Source organism: Eubalaena glacialis, chromosome 9 (assembly GCF_028564815.1).
Source record: "Eubalaena glacialis isolate mEubGla1 chromosome 9, mEubGla1.1.hap2.+ XY, whole genome shotgun sequence".
NCBI lineage: Eukaryota > Metazoa > Chordata > Mammalia > Artiodactyla > Balaenidae > Eubalaena > Eubalaena glacialis.
In genome coordinates this window covers 54,691,568-54,718,998 of record NC_083724.1, presented here as the reverse complement: position 1 = coordinate 54,718,998, position 27,431 = coordinate 54,691,568, and the positions used below count along the sequence as shown (strand labels likewise).

Genomic DNA, 27,431 nt, shown 5'->3' with positions numbered 1-27,431 from the left:
AAAGGGAAGAGGAAAAAAGTCATGAAGAGGTGACAGAATAAATTAAGTCCCAGAACTAAAGTGAAAATGGTATATTAAAATGCTAAAATATAATTTTTTAATGTAAAGTCATGACTCCATACAAAATTAAATTAACGTGACAACTATTTTATTTAACTCATTAATAGGTTAAATGGGTACGATATTAAACCTGTTCAAAGGAGAAGTCAAAGAACCACATATATAGGCAATGAGGAATGCTGGAAAGAATTTACAAATAGGTGCAAGACTGGTCTATCTGTAGGGCAGTAATCATTTGCATTCTACCAGGTATAATTCCTTTCCATTTCTAAGGGCAAGAATTACTTGCGTCATCATTAGTTTTGCTTACAGAGTTGAAAAATAGCTCTAAGACTCTGAAAGGCCAAGATACCCTGGAAGGGTATGCACCACAGGACACGCAGTAACCTTTTTGTCCATTTTAAAATATCATAATTTAAAAACTTTCCTGAAACACCTAAATTATCCTCTCTCTGTTGCCAAATATGCCAGCATTTAGAGAGACATAAAGAATATCCCCCAAATTCCTTTTACCTACTTACCCTCCATTTATCTGCTACTAGAGGAGCAGCAAAGAGCAAGGGAAGGGCACAGAATCATCTTTTCAAACTAAGATGGAATCTGAATTCCAAGGGCTGCCATATCACCTTTAGTGAGGTAATTAACAGATACTTACTAGATGCCTTCGATGTTCCAGACGCTCCGCTGGACAAGCAAAGTAGACCTGGCCCCTGCTGTCAGATACTTACAGTCTACAGGGGACAACTTAATCTTCCAATGGAGGGCAAATTACCTGGCTAATAGGATGTACAAAGGTTCACACCCCCCTCTCACCCACACACACACACACACACACTATACACAACTCTGAGTTGCTTCTACAGACATTACATATTTCTTAGTGCTTATTTTATAACTTAGTCAAAGCATCCTTTCCAAGTCTAGACAGCTTGTCTGCCTTCTTGATGTTCTTCTTCCCCAGTCGTTGAGCATTCTGGGACATCATCAGAGGGAAACAGCCATGTGTATTAAAGTTGCCAGAATGTTTTTGTTGTTGTTGGCAGCCAAACTATAGGATTGGCAGCATTTCCCTCATGAAAGCTTCATGTTACTTCCTTTTGCCACCTTTGGCGATTCTGCAGCGATAAAGGGGTGTATAATCCCTCCGTACAAAGAAACTTCTGGACTCCTCAAACTCTGCCCGTAAGTCACCCCAAAGAGAAACAAGAAAACGTCCCTCTCTTTGCCTCTCCTTCCCATCCTTCTGCATCTGTCACTCTCTGTCTTTCTCACTCTGTGTGTTGTCCTCTTTGCCCTGCCAGCTAGCTCTTGTTTGCAAAGGTTTTTTTGTACTCACAGCTCTCACTGGTTCCTCCGGGGGCCCATTTACTCTTTCGTGGCTGCAGATTCCAGAAGGCCCTGGTTTCTGCACACTATTAATGACACACCAGTAGCCCAAGAGGGGTCATATGGGATGCTCAGTGTTCACCTTGATTACAGGCAGGAGGCAGCTGCGCGCTGACGGAGGGAGAGGAAAAGGGGGAGGGACAGTGACCTGCTACTTCCTCTTCAGAACCTTCTCAGAAAGCGGCCAACCCGTAATGCTACCAGCTCTGATAATAGTTACGAACTAGACTTGTTCAAACACATTGATAGATATAATCACTTTCCCCCAAGTCTGCCATTGCCTTGTAGCATGTCCTGGGCTTGGACACTGACCTCCCCAGGACTTAGTTTACTGAGTTATAAAATGATGGGGTCAGAACAGCAAGTTAGTAAAGAACTTTAGCATACATATTCTGTTTAAGTAAACTAAAGCCACTGAATTTTTTAACAGTAAGGTTAATATGACTTTTTAAAATATTTAAGCAGGTATTCGGAATTGTCCACTAAGGAACAGGGTTGAAAGGATAGAACAGTTTAGGTATTCTGTTGTTTGGGAGACTACTCACTGACTTTTTAAAATTAAAGTAATACTTAAACATGAGGAAGGGGAATCAAACTGTATAGGAGAGTCTAAAATAAAAAGTAATCATCTTGCACTCAACTCCACTCATGCCTGATCACATTTCCCAGTGTGAACTACTCTGAACTTCCGTTATTTAATTTCTTTAGCTGATTACCATGGTAACTTTATGTCTATAATACTAATATTTCTGTTTCCTGAACTATCTACTTTGCACGCACTGCTGACCCTCAATGTGATAGTGGAAGAGCTTTCCTCTGCTAGTGTAACTCCCAATTTTGTTTGGTTATATTATTTCTAGATTGTCAAGATTTAAAATATGTACTTCACTAAGTCTTTAATGCTTTGTTGATAGGTTGCTTCAGAAAATTTACCCCCCACCAAAAAGCATATTAAGTATAACGATCATATAGATATCTTTCACTACGGAACCAAGTATTTTTTTTAACCTCATGATAAAAATTCACTCCTTCCTGTGAAAGAAATGAAGTCACCAGCACTCTCATACCTCCTCCTTCCTCCTGTACCTTTTGTTAGTTATATATTACTTTTATTGGTATATTGTCAAGGTGTAATGTAATTCTCATTGAAATATAACCAAAGTTCATGTAACTGTGTAGTATTTGTTCTGTAATTAAATGGATTCATTTCAAACCATTAGTCTTTTTTTCTGTGTGTGTGTGAATAGCAGAAACATTTATTCCACCCAGCAAAGTCACTGACGAAAAGTGAAGTTCCAACACATTTCTTTTGTCTTCTCAGTTAATAAGTAAAAGAACAGGCATTTTATCAAAGAAGACATACACCTGGCAAATGAACACAATAAAAATGTTCAACATTATGAATCATTAGGGAAATGCAATCAGACTATAGTGAGGTACCGCTACACACTTTAAAACAGGCAATATTTTAACTACTGACCGTACTAATCAAGTACTGGTGAGGACTACAGGGGAACTGGAATGCTTCCATACTGTTGACGGGAGTGCATAAGGGTACCGTCATTCAATTTAGAATATGAAGCCATATATTCATATGAAGAATTTTATGCACATGTTCATAGTAAGCTTATTGGTGGTGGCCAAACTGCAAACAAACCACAAAACCCCTTTTGTTATTTTTCAGGAAGAAAATGAACTATTCATACCTGCAACTTAAATGATTCTCAAAATAATTATGCATCGTGAAAGAAAAAGACAAATATAAAAGTAAACATTAAGATGCCAATGATATTAACAGTCTAGAAAGCACTAATTGAGTGGGGAAAAAAGTAAATCAATTGTAATTGCCTGGGAGCCCTGGGAGACATGTCAGAAGGTAGATATTGGTGTTGGATGTTTGTTATTATGATAATGGATCCGTGGCTTTACAAATATGAAAACTTACCAAACTGTACATTTTAGGTATGTTCATTTCAGTGCATACCAACTGTACATACAGCTCAGTTAAGTTTTAATAGAAATTGGCTTCACATAAAAATCTGAATCTGCTTTTCAGTAGAACTCTGCCAACCACACGTTAACTCCACCACCTTTCCTTGTCCATGGGAGGGATTCTGTTGCAGTAGCAATGAAGACTGGTGAGCAGTGAAAGGTGTTTCCACTTGAGTTATCCAGGAACTCTGCCTGGGTCCTAAAAATCACATGCCTGGACTACACGACTTCCATTCTCATACAGCTCCAAAATCACTGGTGGTTCTCACAACTGTCCTCATCTCAGGGTGACCTCTGAACCCACCCAAAATTCTGACATCCAGGACGCACCATTAGTCCCACAGAGCCCTGCGGTCTACCCTAGGAGGCCTTGGAAAACAATGCAAATTAGATCACAACTGGAGCGAATGCTATTCTCTGCCATGATCAAACCATTAGTTTTTTAATATAGCTTCTTTATTACCAAATTCTTTATTTAATTCATATCTTAATTATATGAATTTATTTTTTATTTTTGGCAAAGCAGTTTTTGAGGAAGGGCTTATGTGTGCTATCCTGCTTTCTTTCATGTTGAAAGTATGAATAGTACCTCCTCTGGATTTAATCTTCTTTTGGTCACAATTTTCTTTTCTTCTAAATTTTGTAGATGTTGTCCCGTTGTCTTTTTAAAATGGATATGACTATAGAGCAGTCTAATGCCAGCCTGATTTTCTTTCACTTTTAAGGTGATTTTTTTTTCTGCAGGGTGCCCAAGGAATTAATTCTTTTTTCTTTAAATCTAAAATCTTGAGCAGAATATAGTTCCATGTTGCTATTACTGTATGACATTTTCTTATGACCACTATGTGTTTTTGCTGTTAACAGATTCCATTTTTTTTACTTCAGGGGGATTTTATTTTAATATACCTTTGAGTGATTTTTCCATTCTTCAGAGACATTAATTACCTTTATGCTGCTTTGTTTTAATCTGTCTTCCGTATCTGTTAGCTTCTATCTGATTGCAGAAATCAGTTTGTCTTTTTAAATCTGCATTTATTATGATTATCTCAAACTTTTCTATTAAAAGTATAATTTTAAATTTCCTATTATAAAATACTTTTTGCATCCAAAAATAAAGGTGAATATAAATATAAAAACCACATATATGCCCACAACCCAGTGTAACAGCTAGAATAATATAACCATGTATTAAAATTCCTATATGCTTCTCCCAAATTTCATGCCCTCTCTTCACTCTCAAAAGTACCAACATCTTAGCATAAAAGAGTTTTAAAAAATAATGTAGCATAACCTAATCAATACAGTTTACTTTTGAATACATTTGACCTTTTAAATAAAAGGAGCCATACTATATATTCTTCAGCAACCTGTTTCTTTTCCTCCCGAAAATTGTGCTTGTGAAATTAATTTATGTTAACACAAATACCTGTAGTTCTTTTTTCTCACTGTTCAGTCGTATTCATAGTATAGATATAACACCATTATTTTTTATAAATTTATTTGTTTTATTTATTTTTGACTGTGTTGGGTCTTTGTTGCTGCATGCAGGCTATCTTGAATTGCGGCGAGCGGGCTTCTCATTGCGATGGCTTCTCTTGTTGCGGAGCACGGGCTCTAGGCCTGTGGGCTTCAGTGGTTGTGGCACGCAGGCTCAGTAGTTGTGGCTTGCGGGCTCTAGAGCGCAGGCTCAGTAGTTGTGGCTCACGGGCTTAGTTGCTCCACGGCATGTGGGATCTTCCTGGACCAGGGCTCGAACCCGTGTCCGCTGTATTGACAGGCTGATTCTTAACCACTGCGCCACCAGGGAAGCCCCTAGATATAATGCCATTTATTCATTCATTTCTCTGTGAATAGTTAATTCCAGTTTATTTTAAATTTTTATTTTATAATTACCAATATTATTATAAAGTTTTAGTACAGGTTATCTTATACACATGTTCAAAAATTTCTCTAGAATGTATATTTATAAAGGGAGTGATATTTCTAAGTTATAGAAATCTTCAGCTAATTGAATAATGCCAAATGGTTTTCCAAAATGGTTATATATGATTTAAGTGTAGTATATTCTCTTCCTGGATATTGGTTATGTATTACTCTAGAAAGGATAGTTCTGCTGAACTTCAATTTTGGAAGAATGGGATCTGAAGTGACAGGCTAACATAAAACTATCTGTTGTAAACCAAAGAGCAAGGAAGGCAGCAAGACTGACTCAAAGAATAGAGTGTGTATCACATCTAGAATTAGCTGCTCTTGTGTCTTAGAGATATTATTGGTTGAGTTTATGTCCTGTTCTCAAATATCTCTGTCAAGGAACTGTATTCAAACGTAGGATTATCAAATAACTATTTTTATTGTTTCTTAAAGATTGATCTGTGGGAGATAAACATTCAAGAAAAAAACTGCAAAGTATTCAAGTAAGTTTAGATGTCTGATTTAGCCAGTTTTCTGCAGAATTTCTCAAATCCATTAATATGCTAATAGACACTGTGAATTTGTAAGAAGGATATATATTATAAAGAAGTTCCAATATTATTTGATCATGAAACTCCTTATGTTCATGGACTCCTGGAACGTACTTTGCAGAAATTTTGCTTTCTTCTAATCATGAAATGTTAGAACTAGAAGGAGCCTTAAAACAACTCAGTTTTAAACTCCAATTTTGCAAGAGGGAAACTAAAATTAAGAGAGTTTAAGTGACTTCCCCAAGGACACACAGCTCTTCGATGGTAAAGGCGGGATTAGGATCTGTATCTTCAGATTCTTGATCTAGTGTTCTTTGAATTGGTCAAAAATAAATGAAGTTGCAAGATGCAGTGGCCTGTACGTATGTGGTATGTCCTTCTTTTATTTATTTATTTATTTATTTTTATGGCTGTGTTGGGTCTTCGTTTCTGTGCGAGGGCTTTCTCTAGTTGTGGCAAGCGGGGGCCACTCTTCATCGCGGTGCGCGGGCCTCTCACTATCGTGGCCTCTCTTGTTGCGGAGCACAGGCTCCAGACGCGCAGGCTCAGTAATTGTGGCTCACGGGCCCAGTTGCTCCGTGGCATGTGGGATCTTCCCAGACCAGGGCTCGAACCCGTGTTCCCTGCATTGGCAGGCAGATTCTCAACCACTGCGCCACCAGGGAAGCCCTGTGGTATGTCCTTCTTTACCAGTGAGAATAGTGAGACTCAGATTCTTTCCTGTGAACCTCAAATTGCCCTTCTGACAGCTTATAACATCCTCTCTCTGAAACTATATTAGATCTCTGATCTTCATGAGGGTTCAAGAGTCTAGGATTATTCTCTGTAAAGTCTCCATGTAGAGTAGATATCACACACACTTGATCATCCTATCTTATTGGTCCCTCCAGCAAAATTTAGCCAGAAAAATTTCCCTTCCAACATCACGGTTCAGGTGGGTGAGGCAGTTTTATACGTTGAGGTTGTGTGGACACCCTCACACCCCATAAGCAGAATTTAGGAAGGGCTTGAAATTTAGAAATGGAATCACCTTTCCATTAGGCAGTGGAACAGTGTGAACCAGAGACCCTTAAAAGTTCCAGACCCTTTCACTTTGAAAAAAGTTGTGAGAAGTATATCCCCAGATTGAATTGCATTGTTATTTGTCAATACACTGTTGTAATAATGAAACATTTGATATAATCTGAATGTCCGGTAACTTGGGGTTGGTTATTGAATCAAGGTATGCTATGAAATACTATACAGCCAATAAAAATTATGTTCTAGAGCAATTCACGGAAAGATGTCTAAAACAGAGCTTCCCGAAAAGTGTGCCAGGTAGTAAGTTTTGATGCCCTTTGCCCTCATGGGAGATGGTCAGGGTCTTGTGTGGCCTGAACCCCCAGCTCAGATGTCTGAAACTGCAGGCAGTCTTTCCTATTCACACTAGTGTGTCATAAAAATGACTTATTTTTTTATGTATGCCATGATGCAAAAACTATTCAGAAAACTGGTCTAAAACATATTACATGAAACAAAAGGTTATGAAATATTGCTACAAAAAGTACATTTTTTAAAATAAATTTATTTTATTTTTGGCTGCGTTGGGTCTTTGTTGCTGCGAGCAGGCTTTCTCTAGTTGTGGCGAGCGGGGGCTACTCTTCGTTTCGGTGCATGGGCTTCTCATTGCAGTGGCTTTTCTTGTTGTGGAGCATGGGCTCTAGGTGCGCGGGCTTCGGTAGTTGTGGCACACAGACTCAGTAGCTGTAGTGCACGGGCTTAGTTGCTCTGCGGCATGTGGGATCTTCCCGGACCAGGGCTCGAACCCATTTCCCCTGCATCGGCAGGTGGATTCTTAACCACTGCGCCACCAGGGAAGCCCCAGAAGTACATATTTTTATAAACAGAGATACACTCAAAAGTCTGCTACGAAATGCATCCTGCCTACATCTGGATGATGGGAATACAGTTATTTTTATTTTCATTCTTTTGCTCATCTACATTTCTCTTTTTCAGTGAACACTTTTCTTTAATAACAATAATATGACAATACTAATTTAATACTTACATGACCCTTAATATGCTTTATCTTGTTCTAGCCTCAAGCAGGCCTGTGAAGTAGACGCTGCTATTATTATTTTCATTATATAAATGCTATTTTTAAATTTCAGATTTGAAGCTACTAAGAACTGGACAAGTTGATGCAGAAAGGAAAAGGTGGAAATGAGACATATCTGAAAAGTAGAAATAAGAAAAGGTAGTAACTAATTGTCCATGGGAAGCAACTACGTATGCCTCCAGGATATTGAGGATTATGGCATTAGTAACCAAAACGGAATCAAGGAAATACAAGATTATATAGAGATTTTAAAGAAATTTAGAGAAATGGTTAGTTTTCAAGAAGAAGCTGAGGTTGGCTCTTTACTTGTTGAGATTGAAGAGATAGCAAAGCAGGTTGGTAGAAATGTCCGGGTAATGGCCTGCGCTCAGGTGAGAGAAGAAACCTAAAGCTGTAGTGTGGGCAGCTATCCACAGTGGAGCCGTGCTTACAGCTACGCAGGTGAAGGGCTCTCCTGAGAAGAGAATGTACAGAGACAAGCAGGGTACCAAAAGTTTTACCCTTTAGGCCTCGTGTCCACAGACCCCTGAACTTGACATCCATGTGCAGAATGTTGATAGAATGGAATTCCACAACTCCTTGTGCATGGGTAAATGTTGACAGTGGATGACACGTACAAATAGTTTTCTTCATTGTTTTTCCTTAGATCAGAGATTACTTGGTTTATTTCAAGGAAAGTATAGGTGGAAAAGACATTTAACAAACTTGCAGTGTAATGTTGGTGAGAAGCACCCTAGAGGATGGAATTCAAGGTGAGAGATACCCTAGCTTTGGGAAGAAGTGATCAGAAATTGAGAAAATGCAACTGAATCATGACAAATGCTTGGTGTACTGCATTTAGGGTGAGGAAAGGGTCAAGTTCCAAAAATTCAAAATGGAGGGCCTCTGACTACATATAAATACAATGAGCAAAGATCTAAGAGTCTCAGGAAACCACAACTTGAAAAAGGATGTGCTGTATATATTTGTGCTGGTGCATGTAAGATGTTTATTAGGAAATAGTTTTTCAGGCAGCAGAAAGACATACGTGTAATAATACAACCACCTTGTCATATTTGGCATTAAGAAGAAATATATTAGAAATATAATAATTATATTTGTCTTCAAGGTCCCTCTTTTAAGAGAGTTCAAAGTTATTAAATAGAATACAGAGGACATCAAAGAAAAAAGAATAGATAACTGTAAAATGTACTTCTAAAAAAAGGCTAATGAACATGGTATTATTTATTTTTGGAATCAAAAGATCAAGGGATGATTTAATAAGGATCAGGATTATTAAGTTATGCAAGATTGTTATACAGAGCTTTTGGGCATCTTTATTGCCAGTAGAAAAGTAGGAAATAAGCTGAAACTCTTAATAACCCCCCCCGAAGTACATGTGCATATATACACACACATACATGGACCACACATACTCACACACATGCACATATAAGTGTATGTTTGTATAAAGAGCCCGGAAGGGTCTACATCAAACTATTAGTTGTTATTATTTGTGTGTGGTATTGATTATAGGTGTTTTTATTTGTTCCATATCTGTATCTTCTGATTTATCCATAGTAAACATGAAATGTTTGTGCAGTAAGAAAAATGTTTTTATGGTATTTATAGAAGCAAATAGGTCACTTCCCTCTCATCCCTATCGCCCTGCCAACCCCTAACCTATAATACTTAATTTTTATAATATTCTGTATAACAGTAGTACTGGTACTCTACTTTATCTTTTACAGATGCTAGTGAAAAGTAACCACCTTTCAGACAAGATCATTGTTTTGCCAGGGAAAATTGAAGAAATCTCACTTCCTGAGGCTGTAGATGTGATCATTTCAGAACCAATGGGATACATGCTGTTCAATGAAAGGATGTTGGAAAGTTACCTTCATTCCAAAAAATGGCTGAAAGAAAATGGTGAGTTGGCCAATTCCTGGTTTAGAAAGTAGGCTAACTTTTCTGTAAAATATGCCGTCTTACTTCCCCCATATTCAGTCCTTTACAGAAAGGAGGAGAGAGCATTTCTATGAAACCAGTTCTTTGATTTTCTCATCTTATTCTCCCATAATAAATGAGCTAGTCTCCAAAAGACATTGATGTCAGTGGCTGTGTGGTATTCAGTATGGTAAAGGAGACCAGTTCCAAGTTATGTATTTTTGTCCTAGTTCACTCACTGTTTTCCTTAGCTAACTTGGCCTAACACTTGACCTTTTGACCTTGGCTTCCCCATCAGTATTATTAAAAGTAATCTCTAAAGCCCTTTCGAGTGTTGACCTTCTGTAATGTGAGAAACTCTCTGGTGTCCATTTCTTCTTTCTAACATATTCTCTTCCTACTGTATGTCTCTTTCCCTATGGTCACTACATATAATCGAGATAATAATATAAAGTCCAGTATTCTCTTTGTGCTTAACGAGTGTCTGTGTGTGCTAAGCAATTTGCATAAATTATTTTATGAAAACCTTACGAAGTGTGAATAATGAACGTTTTCAGTTTATTTGGAGGGTTAGTGCAGAGGTTCTCGGTGATTTTACACTCCTTTCCCAGGGGACATTTGGTGATGTCTGAAGACATTTTTGAGTTGTCACAGCTGGCAGAGGTGGTGCTACCCGCACCTAGGGGGAAGGGCCAGGGACTTGCTAAACATCTTTCAATGTGCAGGACAGCCCTCACACACATCAAAGTGTTATCCAGCCCAAAATGTCAGTAGGGCCAAGATTGAGACCTGGCTTAGCAGGAGACAGTATTACGATCCGCACTTACGAAGAGAAAACTGAAGCACGATGAGGGAAAGCAACATGGCAAGGACAGACCTCTAATAAGTGACAGAGCAGGGGTTTGACCCCAGATCTGTCTAACCCTGAAATCCACACTCACAACTCCTTGCACACACACTAACTTTCCACTGTTCACCCCAGAGAGTGGACATGTTCCAACAGCACATTTTTTTTCAATTAAGGGTTAGAAGGTAACTGGCCAGTTTTAACAGTTGCATCTCTGATGAGAATTGCAGCTCCTTACCCGTTTTACTTACTTTAAAGTACTATTGTTTTGGGTCCCTAGTCATACCCAATGAAGACAAAACAGAGAATAAACTACAACTTCTGCCCACCAGGTTACCCGGTCTATATGCATAAGTAAAGCTTTAAGTTTGTCTGTAATTTCCTGCATGTTTCAAAATTTAGGGATTTAGAAATAGGCATTTTTTTTTAAAAAACTCATGCAAAAATAAATAAACTTGGGCAAAGTATACCTAATGTCAAGAACTCCATTAGCATTCCCATTTATAAATCAGCCCAGGATGATCTTGGAGGCCTTGTGTTCATGTGATAAAATTGAACTACAGGAGATGAAAGCAAAGTAGCTTGGATTTCCTCCTCAATGCCTCCCAGAAAGAATATTTGTATTTTTTTTCTGGATTTTTCTCAAATGGTTAGGTGCTTTTGTATGATGAGACTTTAAACAAAGTTAATTCACATGCATCTGTTGAGCTGCCCTCTAAGCTGAATATTTAGACAATATCTGGGCATCCTTTTTCCCCAGATATTTGAAATGGTTATGAAATTTTATATTTGGCTATGTTTCTTTAACTAGACAAGTAGAAATGAATACTGATTTTATCAGCTTTCTACCCTGTGCATTCCTGGGGGAAGAATGATTGATTTTTTTCCTAATTATTTTTATTTTCCATCAAAATAAGGCATAGCTTACAGCATCACATGACAGTAAAAAGGCTTACAATGAAAAATAGTCACCCTCCGCCACACCTCTTCCTATCCAGAGACTGCTCCCCAAAGGCTTTTCCTTTCAACTCTGTTCTCTCTTGCTTCTATTATTTACCTACATATTTCTATGTAAAATTATCATATTGCTATTCTTGTCACTCTCTGGTTGAGAAGTTAGCTTTCCTACATAGCAGCTCCTTCCCTTCTTGAGGCATCCCCCATCCTCTAAATGTATTTATACAGGTCCTCAATCCCTTATCCAAACCCTTGGGGCCAGATATGTTTCAGAATTCAAAATCTGGAGGACTTTGGAAAGGTCATAGAGTCATATACCATGTGTTACTTAACACCTCCAGTGGGATGTGAGGCAGCCCTCCATAATGAAACACATAGTATTTCTGCAGCAAAACATGAACATGGATACCAAGTAGGATAAATAAAGACTATAAACTCATGTCAGTTCAGGTCAGGTTTTGCCATCAAATGATGTTGCAAACTTACAAAAATCTGTTGCTTTGCAGAGCTTTTTGGATTTCAGAATTTTTTTTAATATAAGGAAATATAGACCTAGATTATTACTTGCTTAAATCAATAATCGATGTTTACATTATTATGACAATGTGAATACTGTTCAGTGCTGAGTCAGGTGGTGTAGTAGGTGCATATGATTATATATTTTTTTCATGAAATCTTTTGTTTTTCCTGAGTTAATTGCCTTGTTTTTTCATTAGTTTAGTTTTCTATATACTCATGACTAATTTTTTCCATGCTTTAACAGGTCTGACAGATTGCCTATAAATATTTATTTTGTGGAATTCTCCTGTAATGCTCTGTCCTCCTCGACCACACATGAACTGGTAGCTCTCTAGTCCTATTGTATGGCTACCCCACTTTGACTTTCCGTCATATTCTTTTGTCTTCCCCTTTCTTGGTTTATACCATTCATTTCAGCAAAGACTATTATCTAATAGCTTCTGGAGAAAGGGTGGTTGAGAAGTTACTGTGTATTGAGTCCTCGTATTACCATTTTGTTAGGTAGAGAATTTTAACTTGAAAACAATTTTTACTCAGTATTTTTAAGGCATCTTTTTTTGGCGTCTGGTACCCAATGTTGCTATTGAGAAGTCGAATGCCATTCTGACTCCTGAAGTTTTAGAATGACATAGTTTTCCCCTCTGGATGCTTTTAGTATTTTTTTTCATTTCTAGTTGTCTTAGTGTGAAACTTTTTCAATTCTTGTGCTGGACATTTAGTGGGTATGTTAAATCAGAAGACTCATTTTCTTCTACTCTTGGAATTTTACTTATATTTTACCTTTGATGATTTCCTCGCCTCCATTTTATCGAATATCTTTTCAATTCCTGTTAGGCTTGGGCTCAGATCATCCTCCTCTGAAACTTCCCAAGTTTACACAAATAAGGATACATATGACTTTTCCAAAGTTGTTTAATAGCCTTGTATCTTGAAATTGAAAAACCACCAAGCAATCATTATTGTTTTAACAACAGTGCTTGAGATTTTTTTTTTTTAACTTTTTTTTTTTTTTTTAATTTATTTATGGCTGTGTTGGGTCTTCGTTTCTGTGCTAGGGCTTTCTCTAGTTGTGGCAAGTGGGGGCCACTCTTCATCGCGGTGCACGGGCCTCTCACTATCGCGGCCTCTCTTGTTGCGAAGCACAGGCTCCAGACGTGCAGGCTCAGTAATTGTGGCTCACGGCCCCAGTTGCTCCACGGCATGTGGGATCTTCCCAGACCAGGGCTCGAACCCGTGTCCCCTGCATTGGCAGGCAGATTCTCAACCACTGCGCCACCAGGGAAGCCCAGTGCTTGAGATTTATATGGAGAAATATGAATGATGTTACAGTCGTGGTTTTTCTCTGACCACCTCTGAAAATACCGTAATTAAAATGATCTGTTCTATTTTAACAGACATCAAGGGGAGCATAGTTAAAGTATGAGACCATTGACTATTGGAAGAGATTTCACCCCTGGGTTTTTTCTTTCTGCTTATTATCTCTGTGGTTATGGCTGAATCATTAAAATTTCCCTGTTCCTTAGTTTTCTCATTTATAAATGGATATAATAATAGAACCTACATTATATTATTATGAGGATTAAATGAATTAATACATGGAAAGCCCATAAAAAGGTTCAAGGCAGAGTTAACATAAACAAGAAATTTTAGGTATTATTATTAGAATGATGATGGTGATGATGATGAAGGATCTGTAGTTTTTTAGACGATGAGAATAATAGTGCTGATCGCCACATCTGCCTGCCCAGAAAGGCCCAACTTCAGGTCTGCCAGCCTAGGTGTTTGTTTGCCTGCTAAGTTACCTGCCCTTTCCCCCAGTGACTGCAAATGTCAGGAACAAAACACAAGTGCTGCGGGCTTCCCAGCGTGGAGGATGGTGAGCCTGCCTGCACATAAGCATAGATTCTAACAGCACTTAGAAAGATAAATGGTCAATATGATTATACATCAGCAGAGTCTAAGAATGAAAATAATAATGTGATAGGATGATGGAACGTTGATTGTTTTCAAAGCTAAGTTGTTTTTACAATAAATAAAAGAAAAAATAAATAAATAAAAGAAGTGCCCAGAATTCCAAGCACCGGACATACAGAAAGGAAAAAAACTAGTAGCTGAAGTGGGAAGCAGCTGCATAGCACAGGGAGATCAGCTCGGTGCTTTGTGACTACCTAGAAGGGTGGGTTAGGGAGAGTGGGAGGGAGGCACAAGAGGGAGGGGATATGGGGATATATGTATATGTATAGCTGATTCACTTTGTTATACAGCAGAAACTAACACACCATGGTAAAGCAGTTATACTCCAGGGACTTCCCTGGTGGCACAGTGGTTGGGAATCTGCCTGCCAATGCAGGGGACACAGGTTTGAGCCCTGGTCCGGGAAGATTCCACATGCTGCGGAGCAGCTGGGCCCACGCGCCGCAACTACTGAGCTTGCGCTCTAGAGTCCGTGAGCCACAACTACTGAGCCCACGTGCCACAACTACTGAAGCCCGCGCACCTAGAGCCCGTGCTCCGCAACAAGAGAAGCCACCACAATGAGAAACCTGTGCACTGCAACAAAAAGTAGCCCCCGCTCGCCGCAACTAGAGAAAGCCCTCATGCAGCAATGAAGACCCAATGCAGCCCAAAATAAAATAAATTTAAAAAAAAATCATACTCCAATAAAGATGTTTAAAAAAAAAACCAAAACAGTAGCTGAGAAAGCCAATATGCCAGGTTAAATGCCTCACCTAGGACTCTAAATGTTTACTATAACGTAGCTTTGTGACTTGCTTTGACATCCTTTTTTATATTCCCTCCAGTCTTCTGCCTAATTTTCTTATCATTGCTTTGAGGCAAGTTTACATTTTAGCCTGCTGTGTAATAACTGAGATGGAATGAAAGAATGGAACAGGTCAAGTGGCAGGTCTTCAAGTAGAGGGCAGTAGGAGTCGACTTTGAGTCTATTGTCTTCTGCTTAATAGGAATGATGTTCCCGACGTTCGGCGACATCCACCTGGCCCCCTTTTGTGATGAACAGCTGTACATGGAACACCACTCCAGAGCCAACTTTTGGTAACGTTCTCTTCTCTCTTCCCCTCCTTTCAGAGTAAACCAGAGTTCTTAAACTGTTGACACTGTGGGTCGTATACTGGGGTCAGGGGCTGTCCTGTGCCCTGTAGGCTGTTGAGCAGCTTTCCTGGCATGCACTTCCTGGATGCCACTAGCACCTTCCCCCTAGTTGTGGCAACCAAAAATGTCTCCAGACATTACCGAAAACATCCCCTTGGAAGGCAAAATCACCCCCTGTTGAGAACTACTGAAACAGACAAATAAGGGAGCCGGTTAGGCAAAATCAAACATCCAAAAAACTGCCCTAATGCTAAAATAATAGCGTTCTCCCCCTGCCTGCTGTCCCTCCCTTTCCACTTCCTCCATCCATTCTTTTGGCCCAAGGCTATGGCTTCTGCTAGAAGATGCCTTTGTCAGAGAGCAGATCAATCAGTATACCTGGATGTAAATGAGTTGATCGGAAAATTTTTGGAGCTTTCCTACTAATTAGCTGTTGACTTTTGGGCAGTTCACTTCATCGTCTGAGACTTGGTTTCTTCCATTGGTGAAATGAGAACTAACACAAAACTCCTGCCAGTTTGAAACCACCATTCCTTCTGCCTTTCTTTCCTGAGACTGGTTTTTATAAGGAGAAGGAGGGGAGGAGAATGACAGTATTGGACCTGTGGGAGGGAGAAACAGAACAGGTACCATCCAAGTGGGAATGTGAGGTGTGTAGGAGGGAGCGCAGCATGCACCGCAGGTGGGCGAGGATGCGTACTAAAATGTAAACTTTGAGTTCTGGCTGAGGATGCAGAACCATCCAACAGAGATATCCAAAGTTGATTTCCACGGGTTTCTCTTTGTAATGCCATCCCTTGGTGAAGGGGCAGGAAATAGGAAGTGCTTTTGTTTCCCGCATTACGGAGTTCTATGAGGAGTGAGGTCAAAGCGTTATGATTTTTCTTTCTCCCCAGTTTTTTCCTGCAAAATAGGCTTTCCCACCACAGTTTCATAACCTTTAATGGCTTCGATTCAATCTGTAATTTTGAAACTACAAACCACAGAATTTCCAGTGGGGGTGAATGGCCTCTTAGTGTGTATGTGTGTGGCGACAGAGGGGGCAATGATGTCGTGTAAGGTCATGCCGACCCTAAATGTTTCTATTTTAAATGGAGAGGTTGGAGAGATAGGAATTTCAGGTGACAGAGTATGCCAGACTTATAGGGGAGGTTGGTCGTCCAGGCAGTTTTTTTGTGACCTCCCAGCAGTACCATCTGCTGCACTGGTGGTTTTGGCAGAATGTCTTGAGAGAAATCAAAGGGGTTGGGGGGGGGGAGGCGGAGTTGGAGACTGTTGAGTAGAGACACCCCTTTTGAGGAATTTCACTGCAAAGGGAGTTAGAGAGATGGGTGGTGGCTGACCAGGGAAGTGAGGTATAAAAAAGGTAGTTTTTTTAATGGAACGAATAGAACATGTTTGTATGTTTGATGGGGAGCCCAGCCCGTCCACTGTGATTATTAATACTCTCTAGGTAGTAAGAACTCCCTTGATGAGCTCGCCCATTCCCACAGTTCAAATACCATCTCTATGCTAATGATTTCCGAGTGTATCTCTCCAGACTTGTCCTGTGAACTCCATACTTTTCCATAGCCAACTGCCTCCTGGACGTCTGCCCTTGGAGAGACGCACCATGTCCACAGCTCAACTCCTGATCTCCCCCACTGCCACCCCACACCTGCTCTACACACAGTCTTTCCACCTCAGTTGCTGACAACTTTATCCTCCTAATGATTCAGGCTCCAAATCTTGAAGGCCTTCTTTCTTTGGTCCCCATACCTAAACCATTAAGAAATTATGTTGGTTTTACTTCCAAAGTACATTTGACCCCTGAACAACACAGATTTGAACTGTGCGGACTTTTTTCAATAAATATATACTCTAGCTCTACATGTGAATCTGTGCATGTGGAACCATGGATACAGAGGGTTGACTGTAAAGTTAATGAGGATTTTTGACTGCGTGGAGGGTAGGTGCACCAACGAACCCCCCCCACTTTTGTTCAAGGATCAACTGTATATCCAGAATCTGACCAGTTCTCCCTGTATTTACTGTTTCCCCTTGATCACAACACTATCATCTCTCACCTCAGTTACTACTTAACTTGTAGCTTCTTAACCTGTCTATTCCAACATCCCCAGAGCCCTCCAGTAGGTTCTACCCAGTCTGGCTCCTCATTTTCTACTGCTGTGTTCACTCCACTCCAGCTTCCCAGACTTCCTTGCTCATACTCAGACGCACCTGACACACTCCCACCTTAGGGCCTTGCATTTGCTCATCCTCCTCTGGAATACCTTTCCCTCCAGATTCACATGGCTAATTCCTTCAACTCCATAAAGGCTTTGTTAAATGCCTTCTCAATAGGACCTACCCTGACCACCATATTTAAAGTGGCAGCCATACCACTCCCAATCCCACGTTTTCTGCTCTGTATTTTTCCTCCAACACTTATCACCTCCTAAAAGACTTACTTATTATTGTTTATTGTCCGTATCCCTCCTCGTAGAATGTGAGCACTGCAAGAGCTGGAATATTGTCCCCGTTCACTATCCTGCCACATGGTAGGCCCTCAGTAAATATTTCTGATAAAAACTCCTGTGATCTCAAGCATGTATGGAAATAATTACCATCAAGATTTTAGTTGATATCTTTCTCATTTTTCTTTTTCTTTATAAAATTGGACTCATACCATAAATACCATTTTATAGCTCTTTTTTAAAACTTTATTAATACCTTGTTGACATGTTCTCAGGTCTTTTAGATATTATTTTGCTGCAGAGTATTTCTTTTGTGGCTCTCTTGTAATTTATTGACTTAAGATCCAATGTTGGGTATTAAATTATTTTAATTATAATTTAACCCTATACATTCTATTAAGAAACAATACTAAGGTATTGTTCCTATATTCCACAAGAATGTAGAATTTTATAGACCTCTATAAATTCTATAGGAAACAATGCTAAAGTGAACATCCTGTTATAGAAATCTTGTACATTCTGATTATTACCTTACAATAAATTGCTAGAAGCAGAATCACTGGACCAAAAGGTGTGAAGAAGGAACTTTAAAAAAATTATTCTTATATGTTGCCAAATTGCCCTGTAGAAAAGCTTTACCAATTAACACTTCCACCAGTGGTATATGAGAATGTCTGCTGAGTCTTGCCCATACAGGATATGTTTTGTTAAATGCCAATTTGATTTGCAAAAAAAAAATGGTGGCCGATTTATTTTTAATCTGTATTTCTTTGATAGCTGGTGCATTTGAATGGTTTTATTTTTAGTCAACAGATACACACACAAAATTTTTCAATATATAGTTATCAAAATTCATAGCCTTCACTCTGTTTCTACTTCCTGTCCCTTTATAAGGGGGTTTCTGCATTAGACTACTAGCATGAAGGCCCTCTGTTGTATTGATCCAAGGAACAGGTGGTGAAAGCTTGCATGATTTCTGATTTCCGTTAGAAGAGGCAAAGAAGTGGATGCTGGCTGAAAGGAGGGAGGGGGATGCAAAAAGTGAGTCTGGGTGTATTCTGAGGGAGTGGGCTGAGAGACTGAGGAATAACTAACAGGCTAAATAAATAAGATCCCCAGATACAGCCCATCATCAGTCCTCACCTGATTTAACTATCAACAATGCCGCTTGACGCCTTTGACTCTTCACTTCACTTCCGAGCCTAAGCCTGATTTTCTTCCTTCCTTATTGGCCTTAAATCTCCTTTGCTGATTCTTCCTCATGACTCAAATCTTTGATGTTGGATTGACTCCTGGTTAGTTCTTAGATGTCTTCCTATTTCTCTCTCTGCTCACTTTCTTACTGATCTCATTTAAATACCGTCTTTATGTTGACAACTCCCATAGTTAGAACTCCAGGCCAGACTTCTCCGCAGAACCATAGACGTTGGATGTCCAAGTGGCTGGTGACAGCTCACCTTGGATGTCTATTGGGCATCTTAAATTTAATATATCCAAAGGCAAGCTGCTGATTTTCACCACCACCCCCTGCCCATCCCTGCAAAACAAACATAAAACAAGCAAAACAAAAAACCTTGCTTCTACTACAGTCTTGAAATAGCCTCCTAACTCATTTCCTCTTTTTAAACAACAACCAACATGATCTTGATAACACATGATTAGATCATGTTCTTCTTCCACCCAGAACCCTCCAGTGGCTTCCGATCATCTGCATAGGAATGTCCAAAGTTCTCCCGATAGATGGTAAGACTCCGCATGATCAAGTTCCACCCTGCTGTCCCTCGGACATCATCTCCTGCTACTTGCTCTCTTGTCCTCTCCACTCTGGCTTCATTGGTTGGGCTCCCTGCTTCCCCTCGAACATACTAGGCTTGCTGGCACCTCACTGCCCTTCCCTCTGTCTGAAACGCAGGTGTCATTGTGGGTCGCTCTCACCTCCTTCAGGTCTTAGCTCACCTGTCATCATCTCAGGGAGACCATCTGTCAATTAAAACTTGTAATCTCTTCCCTCCTGGAAGCCCTTATCCCACTTCTCACTTCATTTTTCTCTATAGCACTTATTATCATCTGCCATATATATGCTTTTACTTATCTGTTTTATTTCTTGGCCATCTCCCCCCATGAGACTACAAGTTCTGTAAGAGTGGCTGTTCTGTTTACTGCTGTGTCCCCATCGTCTGACCTAGATGATCATAATTGCTCAATACATTTTTGTTAACTAGAAGACAAATGCATTATTTATAAGATTTATTTATATATTAAGGATATTAAGACTTTGTTGTAGTTTCTTCAGAATTTTCTCTTCACTTTGTAATATTCTTTGTGGTGGTTTTCACCACAAAAGGAGTTAAAAACTTTTATGTATGTAAATCTACCAATATTTTATTTTACAGTTTATTTATTTTCCTTTATTTGAAAAAAGGCTTCCCCACCCTGAGTCTGGTATTAGCTTCCTTCTACTTCTTTCATATTTTACTTTTTTTTTACACTTAACAGTCTTTCAAATATACATTTTAACTCTAAAATTCATTTTAGTTTAAGTATGCAGTAAGCATATAACTTTACCCTTTTTAAATAACCAGTCATGGGGTTCACTCTTGGTAGACAAGCTTACTACATTCTGATGTTAGTAGCAGTCACCTACAGAATTAATAATTTCCTTTTCTTACTTGATTAAGATTCCTTGGCCCTTATTAATTAAGATTCTGAAAAGTATCTCCTGAGAGTAAGGCTCAGTCATGAAGAATCATCATTCTCAGCTGTAAAACTTCTTTAGGTGATGGGTACTACTGACAGTACTGAAAATATATAATTGGTTCAGGGGGTTAAAACCAAGGCCTTTAAATACAATTTTTAATGGATTCTCGTATCAAGAAAAATATATACATAGGATCAAATAAGAGGAGTAACCAAATATTCCCAAGAAGTTTGAGATGATACTAGTTTACCTCATTACATTTATTACAGTTACAGAACATACAAGCGTAGGCAAGTAGGCAGTAGTTAAAAACTAGATAAATCAGACTCTAGAACCAGATTCAACTGTGTTTAATTCTTGGTTCTGTCAATTACTAACTGTAAAACCTTAGCCAAGTTAATCTAATTTCTTTTAGACCCAAGTTTCTTATTTATAAATTAAAGCTAACAGTGTTACCTACCTGGGGATGGGGAGTTTCAGGGATGGGACCTCTCCTTGTACAGCTGTCATAGCCCTTTCTTCAGAGGCCAGTGTGAGGGTTCTAGCAGATGCTGAATATGTCTGTCCCAGTTGCACATTCAGGGACTGGGAAAATAACTACATGGTGGGTATGAACTCATTGGACACCCTGTGCAATAGACTTGGTCAAACCTTCCTTTGCTACCTGCATAAACCCTTACTAACCAGAGATATCCTAAGATTTCTCATATCAATATCACTTCTTATCTCACATTCCTCAAAAAATCTAGATATTCTCCTTTCTCCTACATAGTTGCTTTGCCACAGAGAAGAATTGGGGAATGTTTACCATATGTTCCTGCGGTGGCATCGCAGAGTCCTCCCTCAAGGGACTGGGTTTCCACTTCAGTCATGGGCCAGTGGTCACTGGATCCATAAACCAGATCTCTAAGTTAGATCTGGAAATTGGGTGAGGGACCTAATCTTCCCATTGTGACAGCTGACATCCTGCTCGTAAGCTAGCAAGATTTTTGTTGTTGTTATAGAAATTGAGCACTGTCTAGTGACTGTGCATGTATTTCACCTCTCTGGTAACACTAGGATCTTTTAGCAACCACTTACAGATCCCTCCGGATCAAGGTACCCTGACTGTCACTCTAGTCTTGTCGTCCAACACAGTAATTATGTCATTCTAGCCTATGATGGTTAATTACTGCTTTCTTGCTTCTGACATTCTGAAATTCCATCCAGATTATGCTCATTCGGAGCAGAATTTAATGGCAGCATCACCCGTCACTGTCTTTGATGTACTGAGGACAGCATGCCTCAGATCTTTCACTAGTTTTTTCCCCATTACCTTTATGAATGGAGAGTTTCCTGGACTTTGCCTGAGAATAGTCAGGTGGAACATTCTTACGTCTTCCACAGTAAATCCATCTAGCATTTCCACCTCTCTGAGCCTTTGGACCCCTTCCTCAATACTATACTGTAGAAATTCTGGAATCTCCATCTCATTAACTGCAGGCCATCATGATGACCAAGCTTCAAAGTGACATCCCAGCAGACTGCTAGGAGTGGCATCTGCTAGAACATTGAATCCTGGGAGTGCCGTTGGTGATGAATTGCACCCTATGCTGACATAGTCTACCCCCACTAGTCCAACACCCTTAAAATCTACTCCAATACCCATTTCCCTGCTTCTTAGCAGAAAATACTAACCAGCTTCTCTAATGTTTTAGTTACGTAAGTCATCTCCTCCTGGAGTAGGAATTGTACTTACTGCTTGGGCCGTGCTGGAGTTACCAGCCTGTCAGCAATGAGGGACCGTTAGCCTGGAGGCAGTGGGCAACAGTGAGGCAGATCTTGAGGGGAATAAGATTATCTTGCAAGGCCCAGGCTTCAAGAGGAGTTGTTGTGCAGTCTTCAGGCAAAGGGAAGCTGTTCTCCTCTGACAGGACAGATGAGAATTAGGCTTCTGCTGGTTTGAAGGATTCGGAGGAGTTGGGAAGGTCTTTTCAGGATTCTCTGCCTTGTCTACTCTGCTATCTTAATTCCAGGTCTCAGGGCCCTAGTCTCTTCCTGTCAGGGCCCCAACTGTGATATGTAAGATCTGTCAAGGTTGCACACCCAATATCCTTTGCAACTCTTCCACTGTTGCTGCTTTACTACCTTGTTTGGGGTGGGGAGACGGGGCAGTTCCAGTTTCAAGAATGTGGCTTTTAACTATCAAATTCTATACCTGATTTTCTGCACAGAAGGCCTTGGAGCACCAAGGAGATAGGAATTCCCTGAAATTCTGCTAAGGAAGCCCTCTGGATTTCACAGTGTGTCTTAAGTTGGGAGTTGACTGCTCTGAGATAATAGTCTTCTTTTTGCAAAGCTTCCAATGCTATTAACAGAGCCTTGTCCACTCCTCAATCCATATAATTATCATCACCCCAAAACTTCAAGCACACAGTTACCATATAGCCCAGTGCTTCACCTTCTACCTTTACTGCATCCTAATTAGCCACTAGTGAGACTGTTAGTAATTGTGATGAAACTACATGCTAAGGGTTTTCCCTCCCCACTTACCAGTAATTCTACATTCAAGGGCCACACCCATATTGATTGTCTTAGCTTGGGTTCCCCAGGAATCGGGATCTTAGGCAAAGCTCATAAGCTACTTTATTAACGAATGCCATCCCAGTAAAACAAGAATGAGGAGAAAACAGAGGGAGGCAGGAAAGGAGAGAGAGATGATGCAAAAGTGCATTACCGAGCTGACCACCACATGGTATCAAATACCAAGGGATTGCTTGATCCCTCAGGACCATCTTTAGAGGTCAAATGAACTATATCTCGGGACAGCTTATACAGATGGTGGGAGAGAAGTGTATTTATCCATTGGCTCTTAACTCCTCATTGGGCAACTGTTTACCCCTTAACATTAAGTAGTCTGCGCTTCGGGGTTGTGCGTGCATGGACACCAAATGGGGGTCAGGGCACCTCATGCCCCACAGTCTGCAGGGATGCTCAGGGCAGGAGGGGAGAGCACACGGTGCAGGTCTGAGGTGAGGCGCTGCTGGGTTGTGCTCACGTGGAGTCAGATGAGTCCATACCTTGACACAGCGGGGGCAGAATACCTGGCTGAGGACTCCAGAGGCAGATAAGACAGAGGATCTGAGGTGACCCTTAAAAGGTGATATACCACTTACGGAACCAAAAGACATTTCCCAGTTTCCTTTTCAGAGTATTGTGAGTGGATTGTACGCACCCATCATGCTTGACAATGGCAGAGCGAGTTGAGTGATAGCAGGGATGCCAGTGGTGGATGGTCTATAGTCAGCTGTTCTTTACAGACATCAGAAGTCTGTGCTTACAAAGGACAAGGGAAGATGAATGTAAGCAGAATTCTGCCACGGGCAGTGAGAGCTCCCTTCTTGCACCTTTCCACTGTGACTCTACTAAATGCCTTCTTGACCACGGTGTTGCTGAGAAACATTATCTTGAAGGGGATCCATTCCGCTGAATGAACAAGCTGCTACATTCTACTGCACAGGCACTGCATGGTTTGTTCTTAGGCTAGTTCTGCCCCAAAACTGAAATTTCTGCTAAAGGTTCTTTTGGTATAGCTAGAAGTTTAGGCCTTCTGATCTTTCTGATATTTGGCCCTGATAGTCACTGGTCCTTAGAAACACCATATGGACCAAATAAGAACATTTCAAATTACCATGAGATACAACCAAATTTTTGTCGGAAGTCAAGTGTATGCACAAAGTATCACAGAGAACTTTTGCAGGAATACTACCAACACAGTTGTGTTTGGACTTTCATATGCCACTGTCCTTACTTCATTTACATTCAGTGATTCCTGGAACTATAACCTTCGTTCAGCTACCCAGTATTTCTTCTTGATATTTCCTCTGCTTCTCTTTTATGTCTGCAGCTCTTGAACTCACCTGGCTGTTGCTCATGAAATAAGCCTCAATTTCTGTATTCATCTTTTTTGTAACGTATGTCAGACTCATAGCTCTTTCATAGTATTCTGCCACTGGGCCCATACACATCCAGATCTGTGTAGTCAGGGATACACTGTTTCAGTTTCTGGATCCTCTGGCGTCAGAGCTCTCCATTTTCAGACAGAGTTCAACTTCAGCAGACATCACTTCATCATCCCTGGGCCTGGTTCTATACACTCTAAGCTAAAGCACTTTAGTTCTGTACTCACAGAATTAGGACTCCCCTGAATTAGGCAAAACTATTCATCAGAATTATATTCATAGCACACATAATGGCACACTCTTATTAACTGTTTTCTTTTTAGTTAAGACACTTACGGTTTTAAGTGACAAAAGAAAGAATTTAAAAATGGCTTAAAAAAAAGAATATTTTTGACTAATGTATCTGAAAAGCCCGAGTAGATTCAGCTTCTCAGGCACAAATGGATTCCAGGGCACAGACACTCATTGGGTCCAGGTCTCTCTCTATCCCTTAGCTCAGCTCCATTCTTGGATAGGGCTCTTCCCTCATGGCAGCAGTGTGGTTTCCAGCAAACCCCGATTTATAGACTCATAGCTCCGTGTCCACTTCTCTGTTGCAACAGTTTGAACAAAAGTCTTAGACTTGACTTTCCTTGGGTCACATGCTTAACCCTGAGTCCATCATTAAGGCCAGAGAGATAAGACACTCTGATTGGCTACAACTCAGCTACATGGCAGACTTGATTGCTGAGGGCAGAGTCAAACCATCCAAACCCCAAGAACTGAGAGTGAGGAAGAAGTGCCTCTCAGAAGAAAATCTGGTGCCGTAATCAGAAGAAGAACAACTGTTTGCTGGGTAGAATGAACAAAAGATGTCCACCATAGTTGTCTTGACTGATCCACTCTTTCTTCGGATCCATTTCCATAGGTCCAGTTCTTATACAAACAAGTAATGTCTAGATTTATGTTGGTATACCGAGGGGTGCTCCATGGATTCCTTTACAGAATCCCAGGCTTTCCCTTTCTTCTTAATGAAAGAGGCAGTCTGAAGCTTGGTTTCATTTAAGGCCTGTACACCCATTTCCCTTTCTCCTTTATACTAAAAAAACCCTATTTTTACAAATACAAAAAGCATATAAATATAGCACATGTAAAATATAAGCCACTTTGCTGGGGTTTAAGCCAGCAAAACCAGAGACATAATGAGCTGAGCATCTTTATAGACACCACTTTACAGAATGGTATGTCTGCATGCTGTTGATGCAGAAAATTGTCAAAAACAGCCAAGCTTCAAGTCCTGCTATATAAAAGGAATGTATAAGAAATAAAGTTGCAGTTTGTTTCTAGACACGCATCCTTCTCCTACCAGGCATTCCCAGCAGGCCATTCCAGCCACCCTCTTATGCTGCATCCTCAACATTGTGTGTGGCTTAGGTGACATTTTTGGATCCTTGTTTTTGTTTCCTAGTTCTTAGGGTTATATATGTCTCTCCTCAGGTTGGCATGTCACTGGTTGTTAATTCTGGTAGAACATATTCCATTAAGATACCCAAAAGTTGCTTAATTGTCAAACAGCAGAATAGGATTTTCCTTCCTCCCTTACTTTTCTTCCTTCTCTCTCTCTTTTTTTGGCCTTTTTAAAGGAAGGAAGTATTTAATGGGGATGAGTGAACTTTTTTGTTAGAATAGAATGAGGAAGCAAAGATTTTTTAAAAAAAAATTTTATTGGAGTATAGTTGATTTACAATGTTGTGTTAGTTTCTGAGAGATTTTTATTATAGTCAAACATCTGAGTTATGCTACAAGAGTGCGTGTGTTCATATTAGCAAGACAAAGGAGTGTGTGTGTTAGAGAAACCCCCTACTGTTAACTTCTGCAAGAGAACCTCGGGCAGTACCACCATCCTTCTAAGACAGATCCAGGACACTGTGGGAGGAGATATGTGAAGGAGGAGGAAGGACAAAAGACCAAGGTGAGCTAGAGGAGAGACAAAAACAAAAGAGACCCAAGAGGGAGTATTCCCCTGGATGCTTCTCCAAGCTCGGCTCTGCATGGAGACCATGGAGAGGCTGATGGAATGGTAAATGGACTCTTTTGCTGTACTCTGGGTGTGTTTAGGTGTAGCTAATGTAAGATTGTTTTCCTTCTGGACTGTATTTGCAGGACTTTTCAGATGTTGCATGTCTTATGGTGGAAAAGGAAGAGAGGAAGAGGGAGGTACACTTGAAATTTGAAGTCAAGAGAAAAAAATGCATGTAGACTCCTCCTTATGCACTCATAAAGAGGCCATAAGCTAACTTGGAAAATAAAACCCACATATGATGAAAACAATGGAAATTATCCCCAGCTTCCAAGCCAACAGATTTGTTTCCTGATCCATCCCCCAGCAGTGTATCTTAGGAAACCCAGAAAGGTGCCACCTCCCATCTGCTTTCATTATTTTATGATGCATTTCAGAAGGAGATTTGAGATTTCTAAGAACTGGAAATATGGTCCAGCCAGAAAGTTTTTAAAACCCAGGCAGTGGGCTCTTTGCCTACAGCTCTCCGTCTGCCCCAGGAATGGTGCCCGTTTGCACCACACTGATCTTGGCTGCTGGGTTTTAATAGGCAGTGAACACACAAAGAGAATGGCACATCCTGGGCCCCTCTCAGAGCTGAGGTTGAATGCAAAGACTAGTACACAGAGAATAGAGAGCAGTTTCCAGCCTCCGCCACTGCCAGGTGGAGGGCTGTCTTTGCCTTTGGGATTTTCTCTTTCACCTACTTGGCCAGGATTCTAGAACAGCTAACTTAGTAGTCTTCAACCCTGATCGTGCATTAGAATCACCTGTTGAGCTTTGGAAACAAACAAGTGCTAGGGCTGCACCCCCAGATCAAATAAATCACAACTCGGGGGATGCAGTCCAGGCATCAGCACTTTTTAAAAGCTTTCCAGGGGATTCTCAAGGACAGTCAAGGTTGAGTCCTTCTGGGCTTTCTGGGAAGTTCTCTGTCTCT

At 40.3% G+C, this 27,431-nt stretch overlaps 1 protein-coding gene across 1 annotated transcript in view; it reads left to right on the top strand.

Moving 5' to 3' along the window:
• The window catches only part of LOC133098422 (histone-arginine methyltransferase CARM1-like), a 254,019-nt gene that overhangs the window by 204,149 nt on the left and 22,439 nt on the right, over positions 1 to 27,431 (top strand). Inside the window, exons 6-7 of the mRNA XM_061201230.1 lie at positions 9,729 to 9,906; positions 15,211 to 15,301. Of these exons, the coding sequence (XP_061057213.1) occupies positions 9,729 to 9,906; positions 15,211 to 15,301 (269 nt within the window). The remainder of the gene's footprint in view (positions 1 to 9,728; positions 9,907 to 15,210; positions 15,302 to 27,431) is intronic.